Source organism: Colletotrichum fructicola (genome assembly GCF_000319635.2).
Source record: "Colletotrichum fructicola Nara gc5 chromosome Unknown KSG_Nara_v1_contig11, whole genome shotgun sequence".
NCBI lineage: Eukaryota > Fungi > Ascomycota > Sordariomycetes > Glomerellales > Glomerellaceae > Colletotrichum > Colletotrichum fructicola.
The window spans coordinates 486,604-506,685 of record NW_027094061.1 but is presented as its reverse complement, the minus strand read 5'-3'; the positions used below and the strand labels follow the sequence as shown (position 1 = coordinate 506,685).

General features: G+C 52.4%; 5 protein-coding genes across 5 annotated transcripts; 2 read left to right on the top strand and 3 right to left on the bottom strand.

Annotated features, from left to right (window-relative positions):
- Nucleotides 1-357: 357 nt before the first annotated feature.
- Nucleotides 358-1,236, bottom strand: CGGC5_v016669 (uncharacterized protein; the record flags this gene model as incomplete). Its single annotated transcript, XM_032037262.1, has 1 exon — nt 358-1,236. One exon carries the CDS (start codon nt 1,234-1,236, stop codon nt 358-360), a length of 879 nt encoding a protein of 292 aa, XP_031883778.1.
- A 1,888-nt stretch (nt 1,237-3,124) lies between these two features.
- On the bottom strand, nt 3,125-4,926 carry CGGC5_v016668 (Drug resistance protein; the record flags this gene model as incomplete). The annotated part of the gene is made up of 2 exons (XM_032037261.1): nt 3,125-4,597; nt 4,660-4,926. The coding sequence occupies 2 exons, from the start codon at nt 4,924-4,926 to the stop codon at nt 3,125-3,127; spliced, it is 1,740 nt and encodes a 579-aa protein (XP_031883857.1).
- A 5,772-nt stretch (nt 4,927-10,698) lies between these two features.
- Nucleotides 10,699-12,753, top strand: CGGC5_v016667 (uncharacterized protein; the record flags this gene model as incomplete). Its single annotated transcript, XM_032037260.1, has 1 exon — nt 10,699-12,753. One exon carries the CDS (start codon nt 10,699-10,701, stop codon nt 12,751-12,753), a length of 2,055 nt encoding a protein of 684 aa, XP_031883853.1.
- Nucleotides 12,754-13,403: 650 nt separating this feature from the next.
- Nucleotides 13,404-14,558, top strand: CGGC5_v016666 (uncharacterized protein; the record flags this gene model as incomplete). Its single annotated transcript, XM_032037259.1, has 1 exon — nt 13,404-14,558. The coding sequence occupies one exon, from the start codon at nt 13,404-13,406 to the stop codon at nt 14,556-14,558; it is 1,155 nt and encodes a 384-aa protein (XP_031883852.1).
- Nucleotides 14,559-14,892: 334 nt separating this feature from the next.
- FCK2-3 (Cytochrome P450 monooxygenase FCK2) lies at nt 14,893-16,943 on the bottom strand (the record flags this gene model as incomplete). The annotated part of the gene is made up of 7 exons (XM_032037258.1): nt 14,893-15,095; nt 15,148-15,249; nt 15,309-15,613; nt 15,671-15,798; nt 15,858-16,189; nt 16,261-16,455; nt 16,517-16,943. The coding sequence occupies 7 exons, from the start codon at nt 16,941-16,943 to the stop codon at nt 14,893-14,895; spliced, it is 1,692 nt and encodes a 563-aa protein (XP_031883948.1).
- Between the last annotated feature and the right edge of the window lie 3,139 nt (nt 16,944-20,082).

Sequence of the window (20,082 nt, the reverse complement as noted above, 5' to 3'; positions counted from 1 at the left end):
TAAAGTCTAACATAGTATATATGGAGCCATAAGATACCGACATGTAGCAAGATGGCACAATTTTCGACGCGTAACTGAACACTGGATCTTGTTTTGAGGTTCTTCGTATTTGATTCGATGAGCCATACATCCAGATTTGCTATAGATGTTATGTTGGGCCGAACTATTGCCAACCAGGAAGCATGGAATAGCAGTTCTGGAGCGGTGCCAACCCCTTCGGGCCCAATCTTGTCTGCTCTGCGCACCTGACCTGCCGCGTACATAATTGATTTAACTCCGTGGGTTTCAAGCCTTGTCCTTCGCCTTCTCGTCACCTTCAATGTACCGTCCCAGATGTTCTTTGAACGCTTTCAACTATTAAACCCGAAATAGCGGATGACGCGCTCTTGCGGTCTTGAGACTGTCCGAAGTCAACTGCACAGACCCAGCAAGTCCAGATTTGACACCACGCTCAACGCCCTCACTCCATTCCTGCGGTAACGAGGGTCTTCGTTTCTTTATCATCGATGTCTTCGTGTTCCGCATTTTGTTCTCCATGAGCGACTTTCTGAACATGTAGTTGTCCCATTCCCGGAGCTCCTGCGCCCTCATTCTCTGCCAAGCCGCGTCTATACGAAATTCGGTCACCAGATCCTCTATGCGGAAGGCGAATTCCTCGTCGTCGGTGAACTCCTCGGTGTCGCTTCCGCTGTCGTTATTCTCGTCGTCGACTGCGAATTTGACCCTTTTTGCTTTCAAGGATTCTTGTTCGTCCAGGTTGGCGCGCTTTAGAGGTCTGTCCGGCGATTTTGTTCTTGGTTTGGACTCCTGAGAAGAGCAGTCCCTTGGTGGTGGTGACTGACTTTGTCGTCGGGGAGGCTCATGCTTGATGGCATCGGTGTCATATGCAAGCGCCTCGTTGAAGCGTACGGTTTTATATAGTTCCGCATGAAGCTCAATGTTTTTAGGCTTCTTCAGACAGCCCTTGAGAGGAGCGCAGGTGCTGATCTGCTCGGTCTGGACGGGGCTGCTGGTGGGTGTGCTGAAGTGCCGTGTGCGCTGGATGGCCACGGGCTCATCTGGAAAGTGATCGAAGGCAGCCATATCTTCGGGGTGGGCAAACATAAAATTGTCCAGGGTGTGTGAGAGAGCAGATGGGCGAGGATCAATGGTATCCTCGGTAAAGCGAACCTGCTTCTTGCACGGATTGTAGTCGGAAGACCAGCTGGTCTTGATGCAGCTCTTGGTTGGACGCATTCTGATTGCAGATGCAGAAATACCCATTAAAATAGGCTGGAAATGTGTTGAATAATGTCGCAGTGGTAAGCAGTTGCGTCTGCCGAAGTTAATCGTTATATGATGTTTGAGACGATGATGGCAGATAGACGACAATGAGCATTGAAGATGACAATTCGGACGAGAGTATTCTCCTGGAGGTGCGCCTGAAGCTCGGAATATATGGGTTTGTGTTTCCAATCGGAGAAATCAACAGTCACCATTGTGGAAACCCACGACGGTGCAGTGATTATACGATGGACAAATTTTATGTGATGGAAGGCAGCAGAACCTTATTAAGCTACTGCACACCTGGAAATCCGTGTAGTTTCCCTTGAGGGCTGGAGATATGTGAGCTGCCTGGAGGTCATAAGGGTACGATCAACCACTAGATGGGGAAAACGTTGCTACAACCCTTACGCGAAGAGCAAGAGATGTTCAAGTAAGGCTGGCCAGGAAGCCTCTAAGAACTGAAGAAGATTATCAACCAGCATGTTGATTGAAACACCGTAGTTTCAACAGATGGTTAAGTCAAAAGATGCCGGCTGATGACACGGTAATCTGGGCCCCTGGGGTCGAAAGTACGCCCAGCCACGTGGGAACATAGAACCCTGAAAGCCAGAAAATGTGTATGGTCCACCTCCGTGGCCTACGATATGACTCACTGAGAAAATGACCTGCAAATCTAGCCTCCATTTTGCCCTCACTCATAAATCAGGACGTCTACACCACAAAGCATCAGGACTTGGACGGCATAGAATGCGCATGATAGTTCCTGAGCGCGAACAGAACGGCTGGCTGCAGGCTGCCGCAGGAAACGCGCTCGATTTACTGACCGGTGCACAGAACCATATCCTTCAAGTCCATCATACTTGTCGATGAATCAATATTTCAGTAAGCTCCCAGAAAGTGGTAAAATGCGGTTGCTTGACTGTAGGCGAGCAGCGAGTATCAGCTTGTTCTACCCCGGCTGGCATAATATTTCCACCACACAAAAAGACGACTTCGGCTACCGGTCTCGGAGCTTTGCTCAACATCTCCCATGCAAGCCTCACTAATGGTCATCTCGTTCAGACCTTTTATGGATGATTCGTGTTCTTCATCGGCGACTATTACATTGGCCGCCGCACGATCCTTACAACTTTTGATGGCAAGCCAAGGGGTGTACACCTGCAGCTGAGGACAGACTTTTTCACTTACCACCCTCTAAATCCTACCCACCATCTCATGGATAATGGTAGATGAATGTGCGGGGTGGCATGCAGACACGGGAATCGAGCTAAATGCAGGTAACATAGCGGCCCCTGCACATGGGCCGTTTCTGTTGTGTAATCAATGTTGGTCAAGACCGGTGGTAGTCGGAAGCAGAGTCTTTGTTGTTTCTTCACTAATGCTACCCTGTTCACCGATTGTTTGCTCCCAACACGCCCGCAATGAGGAGGTCGGAACAGGGTTGTCTTGGAGCAAACATGGCGTTACGGCCCTACGCCGCACGGCCAAGGGACAAGGATACGAGGTCGGCGCTACCAGATGACTCCGATTGTCAGAGACAGATCGTCGTGATGGTGCGATTCGGGAGAGTTTAATCTCATCGCATTGGTCGGACGCCCGTATTCTCTCGGGTGGAGTTGGTTGCGATTCAGTCGTTGCAGACCTAGCAATGCAAACTAGCATGTCTGACATTCCGCTCATCGCTTCGGTTGCAATGTGGACTCGTTTGTGTCATGGAATGTGATCTGCTCTAGGAGCGACCGTCTGCTACACTATGTCTTGGTCCCTGCGGGTCTTTAGAAGATCATCACGGTCAAGCTTGCGAAAGACATTTGATGAACAGAAAATGCATAACTTTTTTCTAACCAGGGGCGTCTATCTACCTCTTCTCAACGTCGACTTCCGTTGTAATCGTAGCCGCCTCCTCGTCCCTCTTCGGCTCGGGTGAATCGGCCTTGCCAACAATCTCTGAACTCCTGAAGAAAACACAAACAATGACAAGGGAGGTGATGCCCAGGGCAAAGTTCATCCAAGAAGCTGCCCTGAGACCGTCCAACGAAGGTTGATCCCATTCCATAACCGGCCCCACATCCTCCACAGACGTGCCCCTGGAGTTTGCCATGACGGCTGTCTGAACGGCAGTCGAAAGAGCTAGACCGATGGACCGACCGACCTGGCCGACAGAGTTGACAAGCGCTCCACCCAGGGCCTGGTCTTCTTGAGGAAGTGACTTGGAGACGAACAGAGTGAGAGATGGCCAGGCTGTATCTGAACCAATGACTGCCAGAATCATGGCCGGCAGACCGTAGGCGAAGTACGACGTCGTAGATGGGATGGGGATCGCAAACAGCAGGCAAGCAATGGAGACGGAGGCGCTGCCACAGACCAGTAGCAAGTAGGTGGGCACTCGAGAGATGAGAAGCGCCGCGGCCCATGCAACGAGAATTCCAGCCACACCCGTGGGAAGGAAATAGAGAGTTGTTGTGATGATGGATTGACCCTGGTATTGCTGGTAGAAGTATGTCGCGTAGGTGAGGAAGTTGTTGAATGATGAGAAGAACAGAGCCATAATGGCCATGGCTGCGCAGAATCTGACGCTTTGGAAGATTGAGGTCTTCATCAGAGGAGGACGGTTGGTCTTGAACTCCAAGTGGTGTTGCCAGAGCCAGAAAGAAGCGATGATGATGATAGAGATGACGAGAAGTACCGATATCCAGGGCGTACGCCAGCCGACGACGTTACCCTCCGTCAATGCCAACATGAGCGCGAGAAGACCCACGGTGATGAGACCACCACCGATCCAGTCGACTGACTTCTTCGTGCTCACGCCCTTCTTGTGTAAGGTAACCGTCTCGGCAGGAAAGACGAATACACCAGCAATGGCGACGAGACCAGCAAGAAGCGCCAGAACACCAAACACCCACTTCCAGTTGGCGTACTCAGCGATGATGCCAGAGAGAATGTTGCCGAAAATGCTTCCAAGGGGTGCGCCAGCGCCGTAGGCTGCGAAGGCATACGTCTTGGCCTTGCCTGGCGGGAATGTGGTCCCCAAAATGCCGATTGCTGTGGGAACATTTGCGGCGGCTCCGAGACCTGACAGGCTGCGGACGAAGTCAAAGGCGATCTCGTTGGGAATGAAGGCACACGCAACAGTCGTAGCGGCAAGCCAAGCAGTGCCGAGGACGAAGATGAGACGTTTGCCGTAGATATCTGCAATGCGACCCCAGAGGAGAAGGAAGCAGCCAAAGGTGAGTGAGTAGGCGGAGACGATCCATTGAACGCGAGATTCGGGGATGTTGAGGTCTCGGCCTATGGTTGGAAGGATGATGACCACGGCCTGGATAGAGAGGGTCTGGCAAAATATGTCAGAAGATTTGTTCTCTTGGGGGTCGGCTGGATGAAGGTTCGACTCACGTTCAAGAAGCATGCGCCGGTTGCGGTGGCCGTGAGGGCGATGGCCTGGAACTTGGACAGAGGAGCCTGCTTGGGCTCGCTGATGGTGCTGCTGGTGTCGTCATCCGACTGTGTGCCGTCTGACGATGGAGGCGCATTTGATGTTGGTTCATACTTCTCTTCCGAGAACATGCCCTCACTGGCATGGTGAGTCGTGATAATCTCGATATCCTTCTCCTCGACAGGAGGAAGGGAGGATGACGAGTTGTTATTCTGGAAGCCGCTCATGATGGGAAGTCACCTGATATAAGAAGGAAAGATGTGACTTGGCCGGCGTTCTCCAATGTGGGAGTGAGGTGAAATTTTGCTCTGGCTACTGCTCTGGTGAATGTGCCACAGGATCCAGGTGAGCGGCCCCGGGCTTTTGTATTCTTCGAAGTGGACAAATACCCTGGCCATGTTTGCTCCCCTTCCTACTCGAAGTAGAAGTCACCCGAGCACAACATCCAACCCTAGTCTCCCATAGCAGTGGAGATCGCAAAAAGGATCATGTAGGTCAGCTTGACCCTGTTGGTCGGATGCCTTTGGGAGTTACGTCGGCTAGGCCCATCCCGGTCTAGGACGCCAGGGCCGTGTGGGATGGGGTTCAAGAATTACACAAGACATGCGGAAGTGCAGCCGGTGGCAGTAGCCCTGTAGTTTGCTCCGCCTTGGCTTCGGTGGGTGAAGAAGCACGGCGTGTTTGCCCTTGGTCTGTGGCTTCGCTGAGTCGAAGCCATGTCTCCCGGGAGGGGGTATCCGGGATATGTCCCGCCGCCGCGGGCGGGCGGACCAGACCACCCTTGGTAGCCCCATGCACAATGATCGTCCGATGGAATTGGATCTTATTTGTCTCTTCGGAAAGATGAAGCTGAGAAATGCCCGGTTGGAGGTCTACCTCCGTTAATTTTGGGGATCGCCGTAAGTCAGGACGTTACGTCAAAGATGACTGCTGACGCAGACGATGTGGCGCTTTTCGATTGGGACTTTAGTAATAAGGTATGCCGGAGCAGTTAGCAAAGGCCCCAAGTCTGATCTAACGACTGTGGTCGCATCAACTGCTGACGAAATCAGTGTCGACTGAACAATGTGCGCGTTTGGGTCCCTTTGTGATTTGCAAAATTTTCTCGAAAGAAAAAAGAATAATAATAAAGACGCCGCATTGTCTGAGATCCTCCCACCTGGTAGACGTCGGTAGATCAAATGTAGGGGGTCGATCCGAGTAAACAAAATCTTTTGGGAATCAGCCCGCCCAGTCGCACGCTAACGTGAGACATTGGGTTCCCGGTTCAAGAGGTGACTCGAAGAAAGTGAGAACTCGTGTTATTGAAGAAGGGAGGGAGAGAGCCGGAGAGGGGAAATCTAATGCAGCGAGGCGTCATTGGGCGCTCTGCCGAGTGTTTCCCCTCCCTTGTTGAGAAAAGAACGGTGTCGATACGTAGCGGGTTGCGGGTTTACATAATGGTTACATTCCCAGATAACCGGCCGGCCGACAGGAGACGGGCCCCCCGGCGCAGGAGAGTTTCTCCCATCACTGCAGAAAAAAGCAATTATAAGGAGATCCGAGGGCCCCAACAAGCAACTAGAACTGCGAGCTCAGACACCATGATGCAAGGTCTCGCGTACGATGAGGCGGTCGCGACGAACCCATTGGAAGAGCTGAGCGCTTACTCGATTCAATTTGATTTCGTCAAGGGCCCCCTTTCTCTAGCTTTGCTTTTCCCCAGATCTACACCCCTTGTCTTGTGAAAGAGCCCAAGATCCGGTTGGGTCCCCGGGGCGCGTGGATAGGTGCATTAGGTTGGGCCGGTCGGGGTCGATCGATGCATGTGAGTTTCCATCAGAACAGTGATGTGTAACCGCCTGTCGTGCTGGGTGTGAAGACATCATCCGATTGTCACATTCGAAAAGAAACAACAAAGCTGACCATCTTACCTCACTGGCCTAAACGTGTGCAGATGACCGGTCAGCTTGCAGCATCTAGAGTTCGCTATGGTCGCGCTGCTGTGACGCGGCAGTTGTTTTTGTCAATTCTTTTGTGAGGGCATTCCGGTCGTGATGCCCTCAATTCCTTGGCCAGGCGACGTGATTCACCGAGCTTTCTTTTTTTGGGGCCCATGCCCCGCATGTTCTTGTGGAACCCCGACAATCTTGCCATCCCTGAACCACAGACGAGGAATTCTCGCTTCGGGCTGCTCGAGAAGGTTCCCATTCCGTGGCGCTGGTTCCCCGGGTGAGACAGGGTGACCAATTCTCCTGTGATGGTTGACGTGAGGAAACTTCCCGGCGCAAGGGATGATGCAAAGGAGCCCAACCAGGGCTGATCTTGCGATACGAGGAACAAAACAAAACTAGAAAATGCAATAGTCTGTCGTGGAAGCGGATCACCGAGGCTGATTTGGAAGTTGATACACCTGAAGGGAGTGAACATTTAAGTGGACATCTTACTCAGCCGCCGCAAATCTGCCTTCTGGCCTCTGCTGTGCCATCATGAGACCTCTCGGCACGGAGGATCGATGTTGACACAAGACTTGGGGTCCATACTGCCTCGATCTCGCTCCGACTCTGGTGCACGAGATGGTTCAGGACGGGCTTCTAAATCGCAAGATGAGATTGTCTCGGCGGGCCAGAGAGAATTCGGCCGAGAGTGGACAGAATAAACGACGTTCCATGTCGTCGAGGGACGGTTGGAAAAGCCGATTGGGAATTTGAACTTGGCGACGTCCTCAAACGCGTGGCAAAGAGTCAAGTCTTCGGGCGGCTGCAGCCGTTTTCCCGACGTAAGCAGCCACCCGACTGCAGGCTAAACAGGCTGGAAGAAATGTGCAACGGACGTGAGGTGATTGGATGGCTCTTCGCTCTGCGTTATGTCTCGAATCCTCGCAACGAGATTTGTCCCACCTGACACCGAGATTGTAACGTGGTGACAAAACCGCTGGGCGCAGACGCGAGACACAAGGCACCTGACACAACGTTGGACTCGAACACGGCGTTCAGGCAGAATCTGCCACATTGACCTTGAGGGTTCCAATTGTTCCATGTGCTTCGGAAGAACATGGTTTGAGGTTCAGATGTGGACGTAGCAGAATCGTGGTCAGCATGAGGCTCTGCAGTCTCTGACGGGAATTTCGTCTGGTGTGCCGGTGGTGAGAGCTCTCACGAAGTCAACTTCGTCAAACAGGTAGTGCGCCACCATAATCTAGGCATAATGCTTGCGTTCTGACTCATCTCCTGCTCAAGATGACAATAATAGGGGCTGATATTGATGAACTGATCGTCACTTCTATCGAAATTTGGATGTTGTCTATGTGTTTTCACTGCGTTGCTAGTATCAAAGCTTTGTTGGAATAAGTCAAAGCTGTTTGTTTGGATTCAAAACCAATCACACTTGAAAGGACAACACCGGAATGTGCTGTAAACACAATGGCTGTCTGGATTTTCTATTCTCGTGGCTTCCTGTCAGGCAGCTTTATTGGGAGTATATTGAACGCAACATCGCGCGACGCGGTAATAATGAAGCCACACACAGAAAGAGCACAATTATGCCCACATCAATCCTTTTCGTGGCATGTTACTTAAATATTCCCCTTGTAAGGGCGATAGCTTGTTGAGAATCGTGTTTGGGCTTGACAAGGCGCAAAAGGCTGCAATGCGTATGAATCAGTTTTGTTTTTCGACGACATGAAGTTAGAAGCTGCTTGGAATCTCGGAATAGCATATCGACCCCACGAAAAGCCTGCTCAAAGCTCTTGTTCCTTGCTCGAACAGCCCAGATGTTTCTCCTGGGCTTTCACGCCGACTCCTCGCTGACTGAGGGCTAACAAAGGCCCTAAGAAAATCGAATCAAACATCCCAATTTCAGGAAACAATTTGGAGGCTCTGACTATGATTCTGCCTATGATTCACTGAAACTTCTCCTCGGCCAGACCGATTGCTTCGCCCATGTCGTTGATTTCGATGCCTTACATGAAAAACCAATCTGATTCATTTCATAAACTTTCAAACCCGTCGCATCACCGCCTACATGTGCATGGAAACCGCTCCAACTCTCTAGCCAGTCTCAGGTTTCTTGTGATAGACCACACCTCCTTCACCACCCTTTACCAATACCCGGCTTCAAGTTTTGGGACATTCAAACCCTGTCACCAAGCGACTCTTGAACTCCTATTTTGTCTGGATGCAAGTCGATCTTCGGTAATTATCGCGGGAGCATCAACGAAAGTCTGCTACCTTCCTGAGTTATGAAAGGCACATCGATACCATTTCCTGAGCCATCCAGCAGCTTCGTCCCATCACGCCGATGGCCTGTGCCGCGACGTCGATAATCAGTATGTTTCCACTCGATAGAGCTCTCAAACCTCCGTGAGATTCTTTCTCCGCCGCTACACCTGGCTGAAGGTTTCAGTGCGATTCTACTCAATAGAGCCTGCCGGTTCACATAAGTCACCACAAATCCTCCAGAGAACATGTTACTTGAGAACAGACAGATCGCGGCATCGCCCAGGTGAATCTGCTACGAATTTCGATGTCATAGCGTAGCCATATAGGCTTCAGAACCCCTCTCTCATGGAATTACCATTGTACAGGCGTTGGAGTGAAGGAAGCGAGCTCTTTGAGTTTCTCTTTACCGGGCCCTGCTATTCTCAAGAATACGCTGCACCAAGTTTACTTCCTGCTTCTTGCGTTGTGTCTACCTACAAATGCGGAAGCTCTGCGATGATACCAAGTACCTCGATTCTCTTTAAGGTATACTATGTATCGTCTCCCCTTGGTCATCTATGAGAAAAGCGTACTTAGCCTAACTTCACTTAGGCAACGCATCCTTCGTTTTCGTGGCCTGGCCGACACACACGAAGGTTGAATAGTATTTTCGAGTACGTATGTAGTCACCATGTGTTGGACAGATCCTTGCGGCGAGTGGTCCGTTATAGTAGCAGTTCATGAGCAGCAATGTTGCCTAAACTCAAGCACTTCAACTGCTACCTTCCAGGTTCAGCGAACCTCATCGATTGGGTTAAACCTTCACCTGGAGCCTCTCTATCATGCGAGCCTGCCTTCCTGGTACGTACTTTCATTATCTTTCCTCCCACCTTACCTCACTTATCCCCTCACTTCACTTTACCTCGCTTCACTTCAGCCTACCTACTTCACTTCACTTCAGCCTACCCACTTTATTTCACTTCAGCCTGCCTACTTCAGTTCACTTCACTCCAGCCTACCTACCTTACCTCAACAACTTTAAGCTCACCGCGGTCTTGCGCTCCCTTTCTCCACCGGTGCCTGCTTTGCGTCTTCTCCCCTCGAAGTGCACCAGGCCCCCTCACAACCTACTCGCCAACCTTTCATAGGAGACGAAACAAAGACGGGTAAGGACTTCCTTCAGGCCATCATCTCATTATACCGCTGCCTGTCGTCTCCTTGTCGCCCTTCACCTCACCTTTTCTGGTTCTTCATCGCGTCCGAGGTGCTTCTAGTCGCGTCTCATTGCTATTTTGGCACCCAAGACTGTTCTCGACGACGCGTCGGAACCTTCACCTCACCTCCACCAGGTCCAGGCCACGCCCATCTCAAATCGCGACTGCCTTCTCCCATCTCCCAGACCATTCAGGCCACCTACACACCACGGCTCTTCTCCCCCGACGTCTGGGGATAAAAGATCGTCCCATCTCTCCTCCCAACCACAACTTCCATCTTCCTCATCCACCCTCACCTCCACCCACTTGCATCTTCCATCTTCTTTCACAATCTCACTCAATCCAAAAGCTTTCAACCACAGCACAACCCTTCCGTCCAACAAAACAAAGGGTAACAGACATCATCACAGAAAGCTTCGTTCACTTCTGCACGCGATCGTTCTTGTCCCAGTTCAACGCAGCAGATCATCGCTACTACCTCTACGTCCAACATTTCACAACAAGTGAGTTTCTACTGACTGAGTCTGTGAGGGGTGTGAAACTGACTCGTTGAATCGCGCAGCCACTTCGCAGCCTTACCTCAAGACCACCCGTCGACGATTTCAAGATGGCGCCTAACAACACCCGAGACAACTTCAACAGCCAGCGCATCATCAACCAAGACGACAGCCCCAGTGCCCTGGCAGAGCGTCCTCCCACTGCCAACCGGCTTGAGCGAACCAATGGCCTTTTCCGCCCTTACACACCGTCGACCCTCGCAGACCTCAACCAGGACGACTCCCCAACTCCCGCCATACATCATGGCTCCCGTGTACAGTCTCTCCGCAACCAGCCGGAATTTCCCGCGCCATGGCCAGTGCCGACCCCTCCCTCCATCGGCGACAACTCTTCTCCTTGGGTCCGTTTGGATCCGGTCCCTCCCTTGACCTACAACGGCAACTCTAGATCGTCCACATCTGCCCCCAGTTCGAATTCCCTCTTTGGAACCTCTGGAACATCCACCTCCAGATTCATCGAGAATGGGGTAATCCTCACTCCCTCATCATCCGGCAACTTGACTCCGACCTCGGGCCCTCAATACCCAACTCGTCCTCCCCGTCCAGCAGGGTCGACTTCGAATCCCATCAATGCGTCTTCCGACCGCGACGCTATCAGGGTGGTCAACCCCAGCATTGGTTCAGGCCAGTTGCCCGCCAACCTGACTCAAATCTCGGGCCCTCAATACCCGACCCGTCCCCCAAGGTCGACTTCGAATGTGAACAATGCGTCTCCCGATCGCGACGCTATCATGGCGGTCAACCCGAGCCTTGGCCTCAGTCAATTGTCCATCGGCTCGGGTCCTACCTCGGGCCCTAGATCTCAGACTGGTGCTGCGAAGTCGGCTACGGACGTCGTCTTTGATTCTTCCGATTCGGATTCAGACTACAACTCGGACTCCGGCTCCGATCGCGAGCTCGTTATTATGGGCAATTCGAGCTCCGTCCGCGCCAATGCTCCGGCTCCCACCGCCGTCGTGAATAATCCGCTTCGGTACCTCGTGAGTCCCCTCGTACCAGAACGTTCTGAAACGTTGATGCTAACTTGGCCGCGCAAGAATGCGATTCCGCCTATCAGAGACCCTTTGTCGGCGCTTCCTTCGGGGCCTAGGGGAGTTCCCTGGCACAACTTTAGTAGGCTCCCGCATCCATTGGACCTTGTCACCGTCAGACACCGCAGACGTCCATCTTTCCACTCCTCAGACGAGGAAGCAATGCCCATGCCCAGTCGTCGCATCGCAGGCTCATGGGAGACTCGCCTGGCACGTTCACAAGCTAGATATCAGGCGGCCACGGGCAACTCGCAGTGCTCTGGATATGCGCAACGTCCCCGTCAGTATGGCCCTCCCAGCAACGCCAACTCTTCCCAGCCAACCGTAGGTCGACAGCCGCAGGGTTTCCGTCCTACTTGGGCTGCCATGCGTGCCAAGCAGGGCCAGGCCAAGGACAACGACAAGGATAGGGCCGCGCTCAAAGCCATGTACGGCATCTCGCCCAACTACGCCGGCGACCCGACCATCGAACGCAATCGCTCCGCCGACATCCCCGATAGCGAGAACTGCGCACTTTGGATCACCTTCCTTCCGCCCGACGTCACCCACCGCGAGATCCTCGCCGAGATCCGCAACATGGGCCGCATTTGGAGCGTGGTCATCAGCGGCCCCGAGCCCGCGAAGAACCACCACACCGCGGCTGCCAAGGTGGTCTTCTTCGAGCTCGGCGCCGCGCAGAAGTTCTACGCCATGAGCTGCAACCCCGCGCGCCGCTTCAAGGTCCGTGGGCACGTCACCAAGGTCGAGCTCAACCGCATCAAGACCGCGCAGGACAACCGCCGCAACAACTCTCGCGTGCTCCGCATCAAGGGCCGCCCCGACGTGGTCAACAAGGACGCTCTCACTGCGTACTTCAAGCAGAAGATCACCTTCGAGGTTGATGAGGTCATCACCATCGTCATGAACGAGGACATGGGCGACGTGGAGTACCGCTTTGGCAGCTTCGGCAACCAGGCGGAGTTGGCGTACTTGGCTCTGCAGCGCGAGTACGATGTTGGCGGCATCAACTCCCCGTACTGGGAGGTTCAGTACGGCCACGACCCCTGCGCGCCGCAGCCTAGCGCGTACAACTGAGTGCCGTCTTTTCGGCTACAGCTGACAGATGTTTTGGTGGTAGATGGAGTTTGGTAGGATACGGGATTGCTTTTTGAACTTGATTGTTGGAGTTTGCCTTGATACCCAGTTTACGGCTTTGTATTGTTGCTTTGAGTTGCTTTCACTTCAGAAAACAAGCAACTGGTTTGATGGACATCGTGCTCACGGCACCCGGTTTGGCCCATTTGGTCCAGATAGCTTGGAGAGATCTCAGGTGGGCTTTGATAGATATTTCGGACCATAAATTTCCGAAAGCCAATACATCGAGTTCACAATTTCCAAGAGATTGAGGTGATGATACCTGGCATCAAACATCGTGAAGTGAAGGTAACGGGGAGAAGTTGAAGTCCGGCAAGGGGGCGGTTGATCATGGGAGGCAGGCGGTCAGACCAGCCTCTACGCCGCATTCGTGATTCTGCAGCTTATATAATCGTGATGCTCTCTGCGATGGTCCGTGCAGCCCCCAAGACCGCCCATTGGCGGGTTTCGGCGTGACACATTCGGCGATCGCTCCTCCTGCTTGGCGGCCTGTGGCGATTGGCGAGCTGCAACCTTGAGTGTTCGACTACACCTCAGCTTTTTTTTATCGTTCCCGGACGGCTTTGACTTTGCTCATGTCCCTTTCAAAAATGGGCACTGCTTCGGAAAGGACTGAAGATGACAGTCTTCCTTCTCAGATGGAGACCCTCGCCGTCTCGGATAATCTGGAGACCTCTCAATCATCCAGTGAAGGGACTGAAGCGACTGAAGCGACTGAGACGGCAACCGACACAGCCTCCATCGCCACCACAACCGACGCCTCACAAGAAAACCAGACTTTTTTGCGGGGTGAGGCAACAGAGGCCGTCACAGATAGCGATCGCGTCGCCGCCTCTGGGAATCTTAAGATACGCTCCAGACGCACCGAGCGACGTCAGCGTAAGATGCTGAAGAAGACCGCGAAGAAGTCGTCACAGCCAACACACATTTTCGACCTTCCCAATGAGGTCCTCAACAACATCCTCGTCTACCTTCTGCCCAGCGACCTTTTCAGGGTTTCCCGCACGTGCCGCCATCTCTACGAGTACGTGAAGCACGACGAGGCCATCCTCGCTCGCGAAATCATCGCCGCTCGATACCCCATCCTGGAGAAGTGCTTTCGTCTTCCGATTCCTCTCAGTGAGGTAGACCCCGAGACCCACAGCCGTCTTCAGCATCCAGACAGAGTGGCTGCGCTTAATATTCATCGCCGTTATCAGCATATTCCTCCCGCTGATCCCTATCGCGCCTGCACCTGCCTCACCTGCGTCATCAGATGGAACGCTCTCTGCAACGCTGTCGATTTCTCCAACTGGCAGCAGAACCTGGAAAAGGGCGAGCCAATTCCCATGATGGATCGGGGCAAGCCCTTGCCCGAGTGGAATCGTCTTCTCGTCGATCAGACCATGAACCTCGTCTCCAGGGCAGTTACTTCTCCCCTGCTGCATGCCTGTATACTGGAGAGCCACCTCAAGAACACTGTTGTAGCCATCAAGCGTCACAGTCAAAATAAGGGCAATAAGAGACGTCACTTTCAGATGACGCAGGCCGACATCGAGTCTCAGTCCGATCTATTCCTCGATAGACAGGGGCCCGTCACTACTGAGCTACCTTTTCACCGCGACAACTACTACATGCTCGAGGCTATGATGCCTAGCCGCACGTGGCTCACTGAGAAGAAGCGGTGGGGATACATGCCAGCGGAGGCGCATGACAATGACCTGGCGTGGGTCGCGACAAGGTGGCAGATGCCACGGCCGTCTTAGATAAAAGATTAAATCAACTGCGTATAATATAAGGCACCAGGCACCTTAGCCCCCTATTTATCAATTCCGACCAAGCCCCGTCATCACTCTTGCTCCTGCCTCCATCCTTGGCGTGTCTATCGTCATTATCGTCGTTCGCGTCGGCGTCGTCGTCGTCCTTGTCGTCATCTTCGCTATCCGCTTAGGTAGCCAAGTCCTACACCAAGCGAAGCCGCGAGAGATTCGGCAAACCGTAAAACGTCGGGTTTGGTTCATTCTTGGAACAAATCATATTCAAATTTGAGAGCTATGGAGTCCGCTTCAGATATCCGACACAACCCATCTTACGTTTTTATCATGACGAGCCAGCTTCAGGTCGCTTCTTGAACACGCAATTCAAACTGCCCGGCTTCACAATCAACTGGAACTTTGACTCTCTGTGAAGTCTCTCTACATTCTCACCCGGGGCGACTTCAAAATCATAATTCCAGAGCGTGTAGGCCACGGTCATTCGGATGACGTTCATCGCGAGCCGTTTACCCACACAATCAAAGCGGCCTGGTGTAAAGCGTGAGCTTCATTTTGAAAATAGCAATCACGTGTGACTTACCGTAGTGGAAGGGAACGAACGCTCGTCGGTCGATGATCAAATCCGGGCGAGTAGTCCAGCGCTCGGGGATGAACTCGTTTGGTTGTTTCCAGTACTTGGAACCTATTCGTAGCGTGTCAGCTTCTCTCATCTTGCGAATATAGAGACGCGGGGTAAACTACTTCGTTGGTACACATGTAACGGGGTAAAGACTGTCACACCACCGGTGATGTACGTTCCGTCTGCCAAGGTAACACCCTCAGGAGGCACGACTCGAGGTCCGTTGGTGGCCGCCGGGGGGTGCATGCGCAGTGTCTCGTTGATGAAGGCGTCGAGGTACTCAATCTTCGCTAGATCGGCGACAGCAAACTCTCCAGGCACGGTTTTGCTGTGCGCTGGGGCGATTTCGTCGTAGAGACGCTGGCGGAGCTTTGGATCTTTGGCGAGGAAGTAGAAGGAATATCCCAATGCGCAAGAGATTGTGTCTCTGGAGAACTGTCAGTGAAATCTTCTTTAGATGATGTTTGGGTAGATTCTTGCGTACGTCGCCCCGATGAGGATGGCCAATGAGTCGGAGTACAAGACATTGATGTTGCGGAAAGACTTTGGCTTCTCTGACTTGTAGTCGTCAAGAAAGTACTTCATCATGTCGTGCGACTGTTCCGAATCGGTCTGAAAACAATACACAGTCAGCCTTCGCCCACATTTGAGGTCTTTGGGTTGGGTCTCACGGCCATTCTCTCATCCACCATCCGCGCCCCAAGGCCTTCAAATTCCTTCACCATTCCAAAACGGGGAATGCTCGATAGCAGCATCAACGGCCACGAAATCCCACCCATCCGGGCAGCCAATTTGAAGGATGTCTCGATGAGCTCGAGCATTCGGTCGTCGCGGCCATCTTGTACCGTGCCGAAATTGTGACTGAAGCCGACGCGGCCCATGTTGTCGAAAGGGATCAGCTTGGCGTAGAGGGCGGTGTCAATGGGTTTGCCTTCGACCTCTTCGATGCGGCCTAGCCAAGCGCGCAGAACTGCTCTTGTCTCTTCCTCGTACCGCTCCAGAGCTACAGATTACCGCGGCATCAGGGAAAGCTGCTCATATCATGCTTCAAGCAGAGATTGTGAAAGTACATACCTTTTGTCCCTAGTGCTGTGTCCCAGACCCTTCGTCGATCCCGATGCGCCTCGTTTTCCCAAATGGCGTCAAGGTTCTGCTCGTGTTTCGAAGCAAGAGCGCCGTAAAACCCAGTCCATCTCTTGGTTACCTTTGACTGCGGGCCGTGGAACTTGATGTAGGTGTCTATATCCGACACCGATATTTCATTAGGACCTGGATTCAGAGTTAGGCTCTCTCTGTTCTTCCAGTAAAGGGTGATTGGAAACTTAGGTACCGAGCCGAACGACATCTCCGAGTTTCTCATGCAGCTTCAGGATTCGATCATGTAATTTCCAATCTCGGTTGGCCCACATCGAGTAGAACTTGGTGATCCTAGCGGGGAACGGGCCCGGGAACTTGCGGAGGGGATGGAAGAAGACGCGGTAGACCCCGATGCTTGTGTAGAGGGCGGCGAAGTACGATCCTGATATGGCCGCGTAGAATATCAGTCCGTTGTAGAAGCCGTAAGATAGAATCGTTCTCGCAAGTAGCATGGATAGCGCAACAGCATGGAATGCCACGATGCTTGGGGCGTCCATGCTCTTGGGGCCGTGGATGAAGTAAAGCCAGTGTGACAGAAGACCGGTGATTGCGGCCACGCCGCAGGAGAAATTTGCGGCGCCGCCGAACTTGGCGACCTGTGCGAGCACAATATCTTGCATCTTGACGAGAAGCTATTGATGAATGACCACATTCAACTTGATAGAACACATTAACGTGGAAAAGATACAATACCCTTACATCCTTCTCAAAGCTGAGGACCATGCCCATAAATGTAGTCTCGCACCCCGCCGGCGCCCCGGCGCGGAAGCAATTTGCTACATCAGAGTTTCCTACCACATGCTTCCTCTTCCATTTAATATCAGGCCGACGGTCCGCTTGTGGTCACTTTTAATGTCAGCTTGGCCCAAGTGTTACATCCGTAGGCTAGGGTACCTGCCCAACCGGCGGGATGCTCAGAGTTTCACCTTACCCCAGCGGTTCCCCGCGTCGGGAGTATTCCCTAGTGGACGTGATAAGTAATCTGTTTCGGAAACATATTCCCGAAAATAGTAGAATTTGCAAGTTGTTGGCTTAAGCGAGTGCGAGTGCTGGCCACGAGTGCTTCAAATTCCGGGAATGATGGTCAAGACGCGCCTCTCCGGCGGCCGGACACTTTGCAATGGCGAGTTCCGTTAAATCATTGAGAGGTGGGAAACCATCACGATCATAACGAATGTGCAATAAACGTTGTGTTGCTGAAAAAAATTTGAATTGGTATCATTGACGTGCTGTCTAAATCTCATCCCTCCTATGTAATATTGCGCCGTGTAAACATAATCCCATCCCGTCATATGTAAGCCTCTACTGGGTTACCATCTGCCTGGGCCACCGAAACCACCACCGGGACCGCCAAAGCCGCCGCCATGGTGACTATGACGTTGACCATGATGTCCGTGATGGGGTCTTCCTCCGAAGCCACCACCCATGCGAGGACCAAAGCCGCCGCCGAAGCCCGGACGGGGACCGCATCCAGGACGGGGTCCACCCATCATGCCGCCGTGGTGGTGGTGGTGGGGCTGGACCATTACCGGACGAGGGCCGTAACCGCCGCCGCCGTAACCGTGGTGTCTGCGGGAAAGACCGAAACACATGGTGTAGTATTGATTGACTTTGAAGTAAAATAAGTTGTGCTTGGTTTATTTAGTCAAGTAATTGACTGTGTGCTTTGCTTTATTGTATTGGTTTGGAGTGTTGGTTGGAGTTGCGTTGATTGGAGTTGTGTTGTTTATTTGATTTGGTGGTGTGGTTGTGTAGTGTTGTGTGGGTTGTAATTGAGATCTTTGTTTGTTTCAATTGCTTGGAGTTATTTGGTTGGTAGTGATGAGGAACCCAGAAGTGGAAAGGGGAAATAAGACAACTTTATACAAAATGTTTCTTCAACAGAGTCCCGCATTGAGGCTGTGATCAAGACCCTTCGTGCGTCATTCCGGCTCGTCGGCCGAGCGCTAGGATGCCCACACCCGGCTCGGCACTGGGATCAAAGGGCCAACTTGGCTCATGTCATGAGGGGCCGCGCAATTGGGGGCCCCGCACGCGATCTCGTTATAGCGTGCTAAACCGATAACGTCACTCTGAGCCCCGAGCTAGGCGCAATGCGCACTCAAGGTTCATCCCAAATCACGCGTTGTGGCTTGGGGGTAGAAAACCGTCGAGCCACAACGGAAATGCAGGTTCATCGGTCAATGCCGAGCCACACCGAGGTCGGCAAGGCTTCTCGCTTCGCGGGGAGTGACGCCACACCTTCGAGGCGAGACCATGCGAGTCAGCCCAGCCCCGCGGTGTGCCGGCCAATTGGAGCCGTTGGTCTTGGGGGCCGGCATTTTGGTGCCGCAGTCAGTGTTCGCGCTGGGACAGTTGAGCTTGGCCCACGTCTGTTCGTTGATGACATCTTTACGGACAGTGCAGGATTTCTGACAGGTTGTCGTTGGGATTCTGGTAAAGATGGCGGACACGTGAATTCGTCTGGTTGCTCGCGTCTTCGTCATTTGTTCAGGGCCCGAGCTAACTGGATTGTTCTGGACCAATGGGGCCATGCAAGAGTCTAAATCTCGGAGAAGATGAGGCGCAATCGTGGCTCAGGCGCAGTTTTCAGTGACCGAATTCCGAGAGCTCAGGGGACCCCCGTTCGACAGTGTGGCTTTAACGGCGGCGCCGACCGAGATGTTGGTTCACAAGACCGCATTTGCTCCACTTCACCGATGGCCAAATATTGGCTACTGTCGGGCTGTTCTCCCACATTCCGAGCAAGGAGAAGAACATCAGAGATCTGAAAATGTTAAGAACTTACGCGCGTGACTTGGGGAACTATGACGTCATTGTCAAACAACGAGTTGAATCACATCTTGGTCTAGCCCTCGGGCACATATTCTCATCGAACCCAATCCCTTGTCAAAGGAAGAGAAATTTATCTGAGGAGGCGACGATATTGCAAAGAAAGATTCCACCTCTTCTACGAAGCCACAATAACCCTATTTCAACGTCTAGTTTCAGGCCTTTGACGCTTGAATACCCCCTTGGACACATTGAACAATACCAAACGCAACACTCAAGACTAGAACCAGAATTGCAATCCAGAAAGTAGACCACACAACTCTATTACGTCGATCATACCACCATTGCGGTAGACTGCTGGGCGTCTTCTCATCGTAGGCCTGCTTCAAAACGATTAAACGGTCCCTCCAGAAGTTGAACTTCTCTATCCTCCGGGCTTCGGCCTGCAGTGTCCCGCACGAACCAAGACTAGTGTCAATCTCACGTTCTCTGCTCTTCAACCAGAGGTTCTCAAGAAACTTTCTTCGTTTGCATTTGAAGCCTCCAAGACGCCCAAACTCAGATTGAGGAAAAACTAGTTTCAATGTGTCTAGGGTCTCGGCCAGTAATCCTTCCGGGAACATTGAGCTAGAAGTAGCTTTAGTATCATTCCCGAATACACAGGGAAGATTAGCAGCTACATGGCTCACCTTTGGAAATGTTGCAAGAAATTGGCATGGTGGAAAATCTGAACCTTCATGCCACTGTTGTCTTCCGACAAGAAAAGATGATCGTCAAGGTTGTCAGTAAATTCAATCTCGACACCGCCAATCTTTTCAATACTCCATGCGTTGAAAGATCGGGGGAGTCGTATTCCATCTAGATTCAATGACGGCTTCTTGTTGAAGTGTTCGTGGATGCAGTCCTGCAATGAGCCTTCCCGCCATCGGAGACGCCGCCATGGCCCCTCTTGCTCAGATACGGGTCCAAGCTTGATCATCAGCCAAA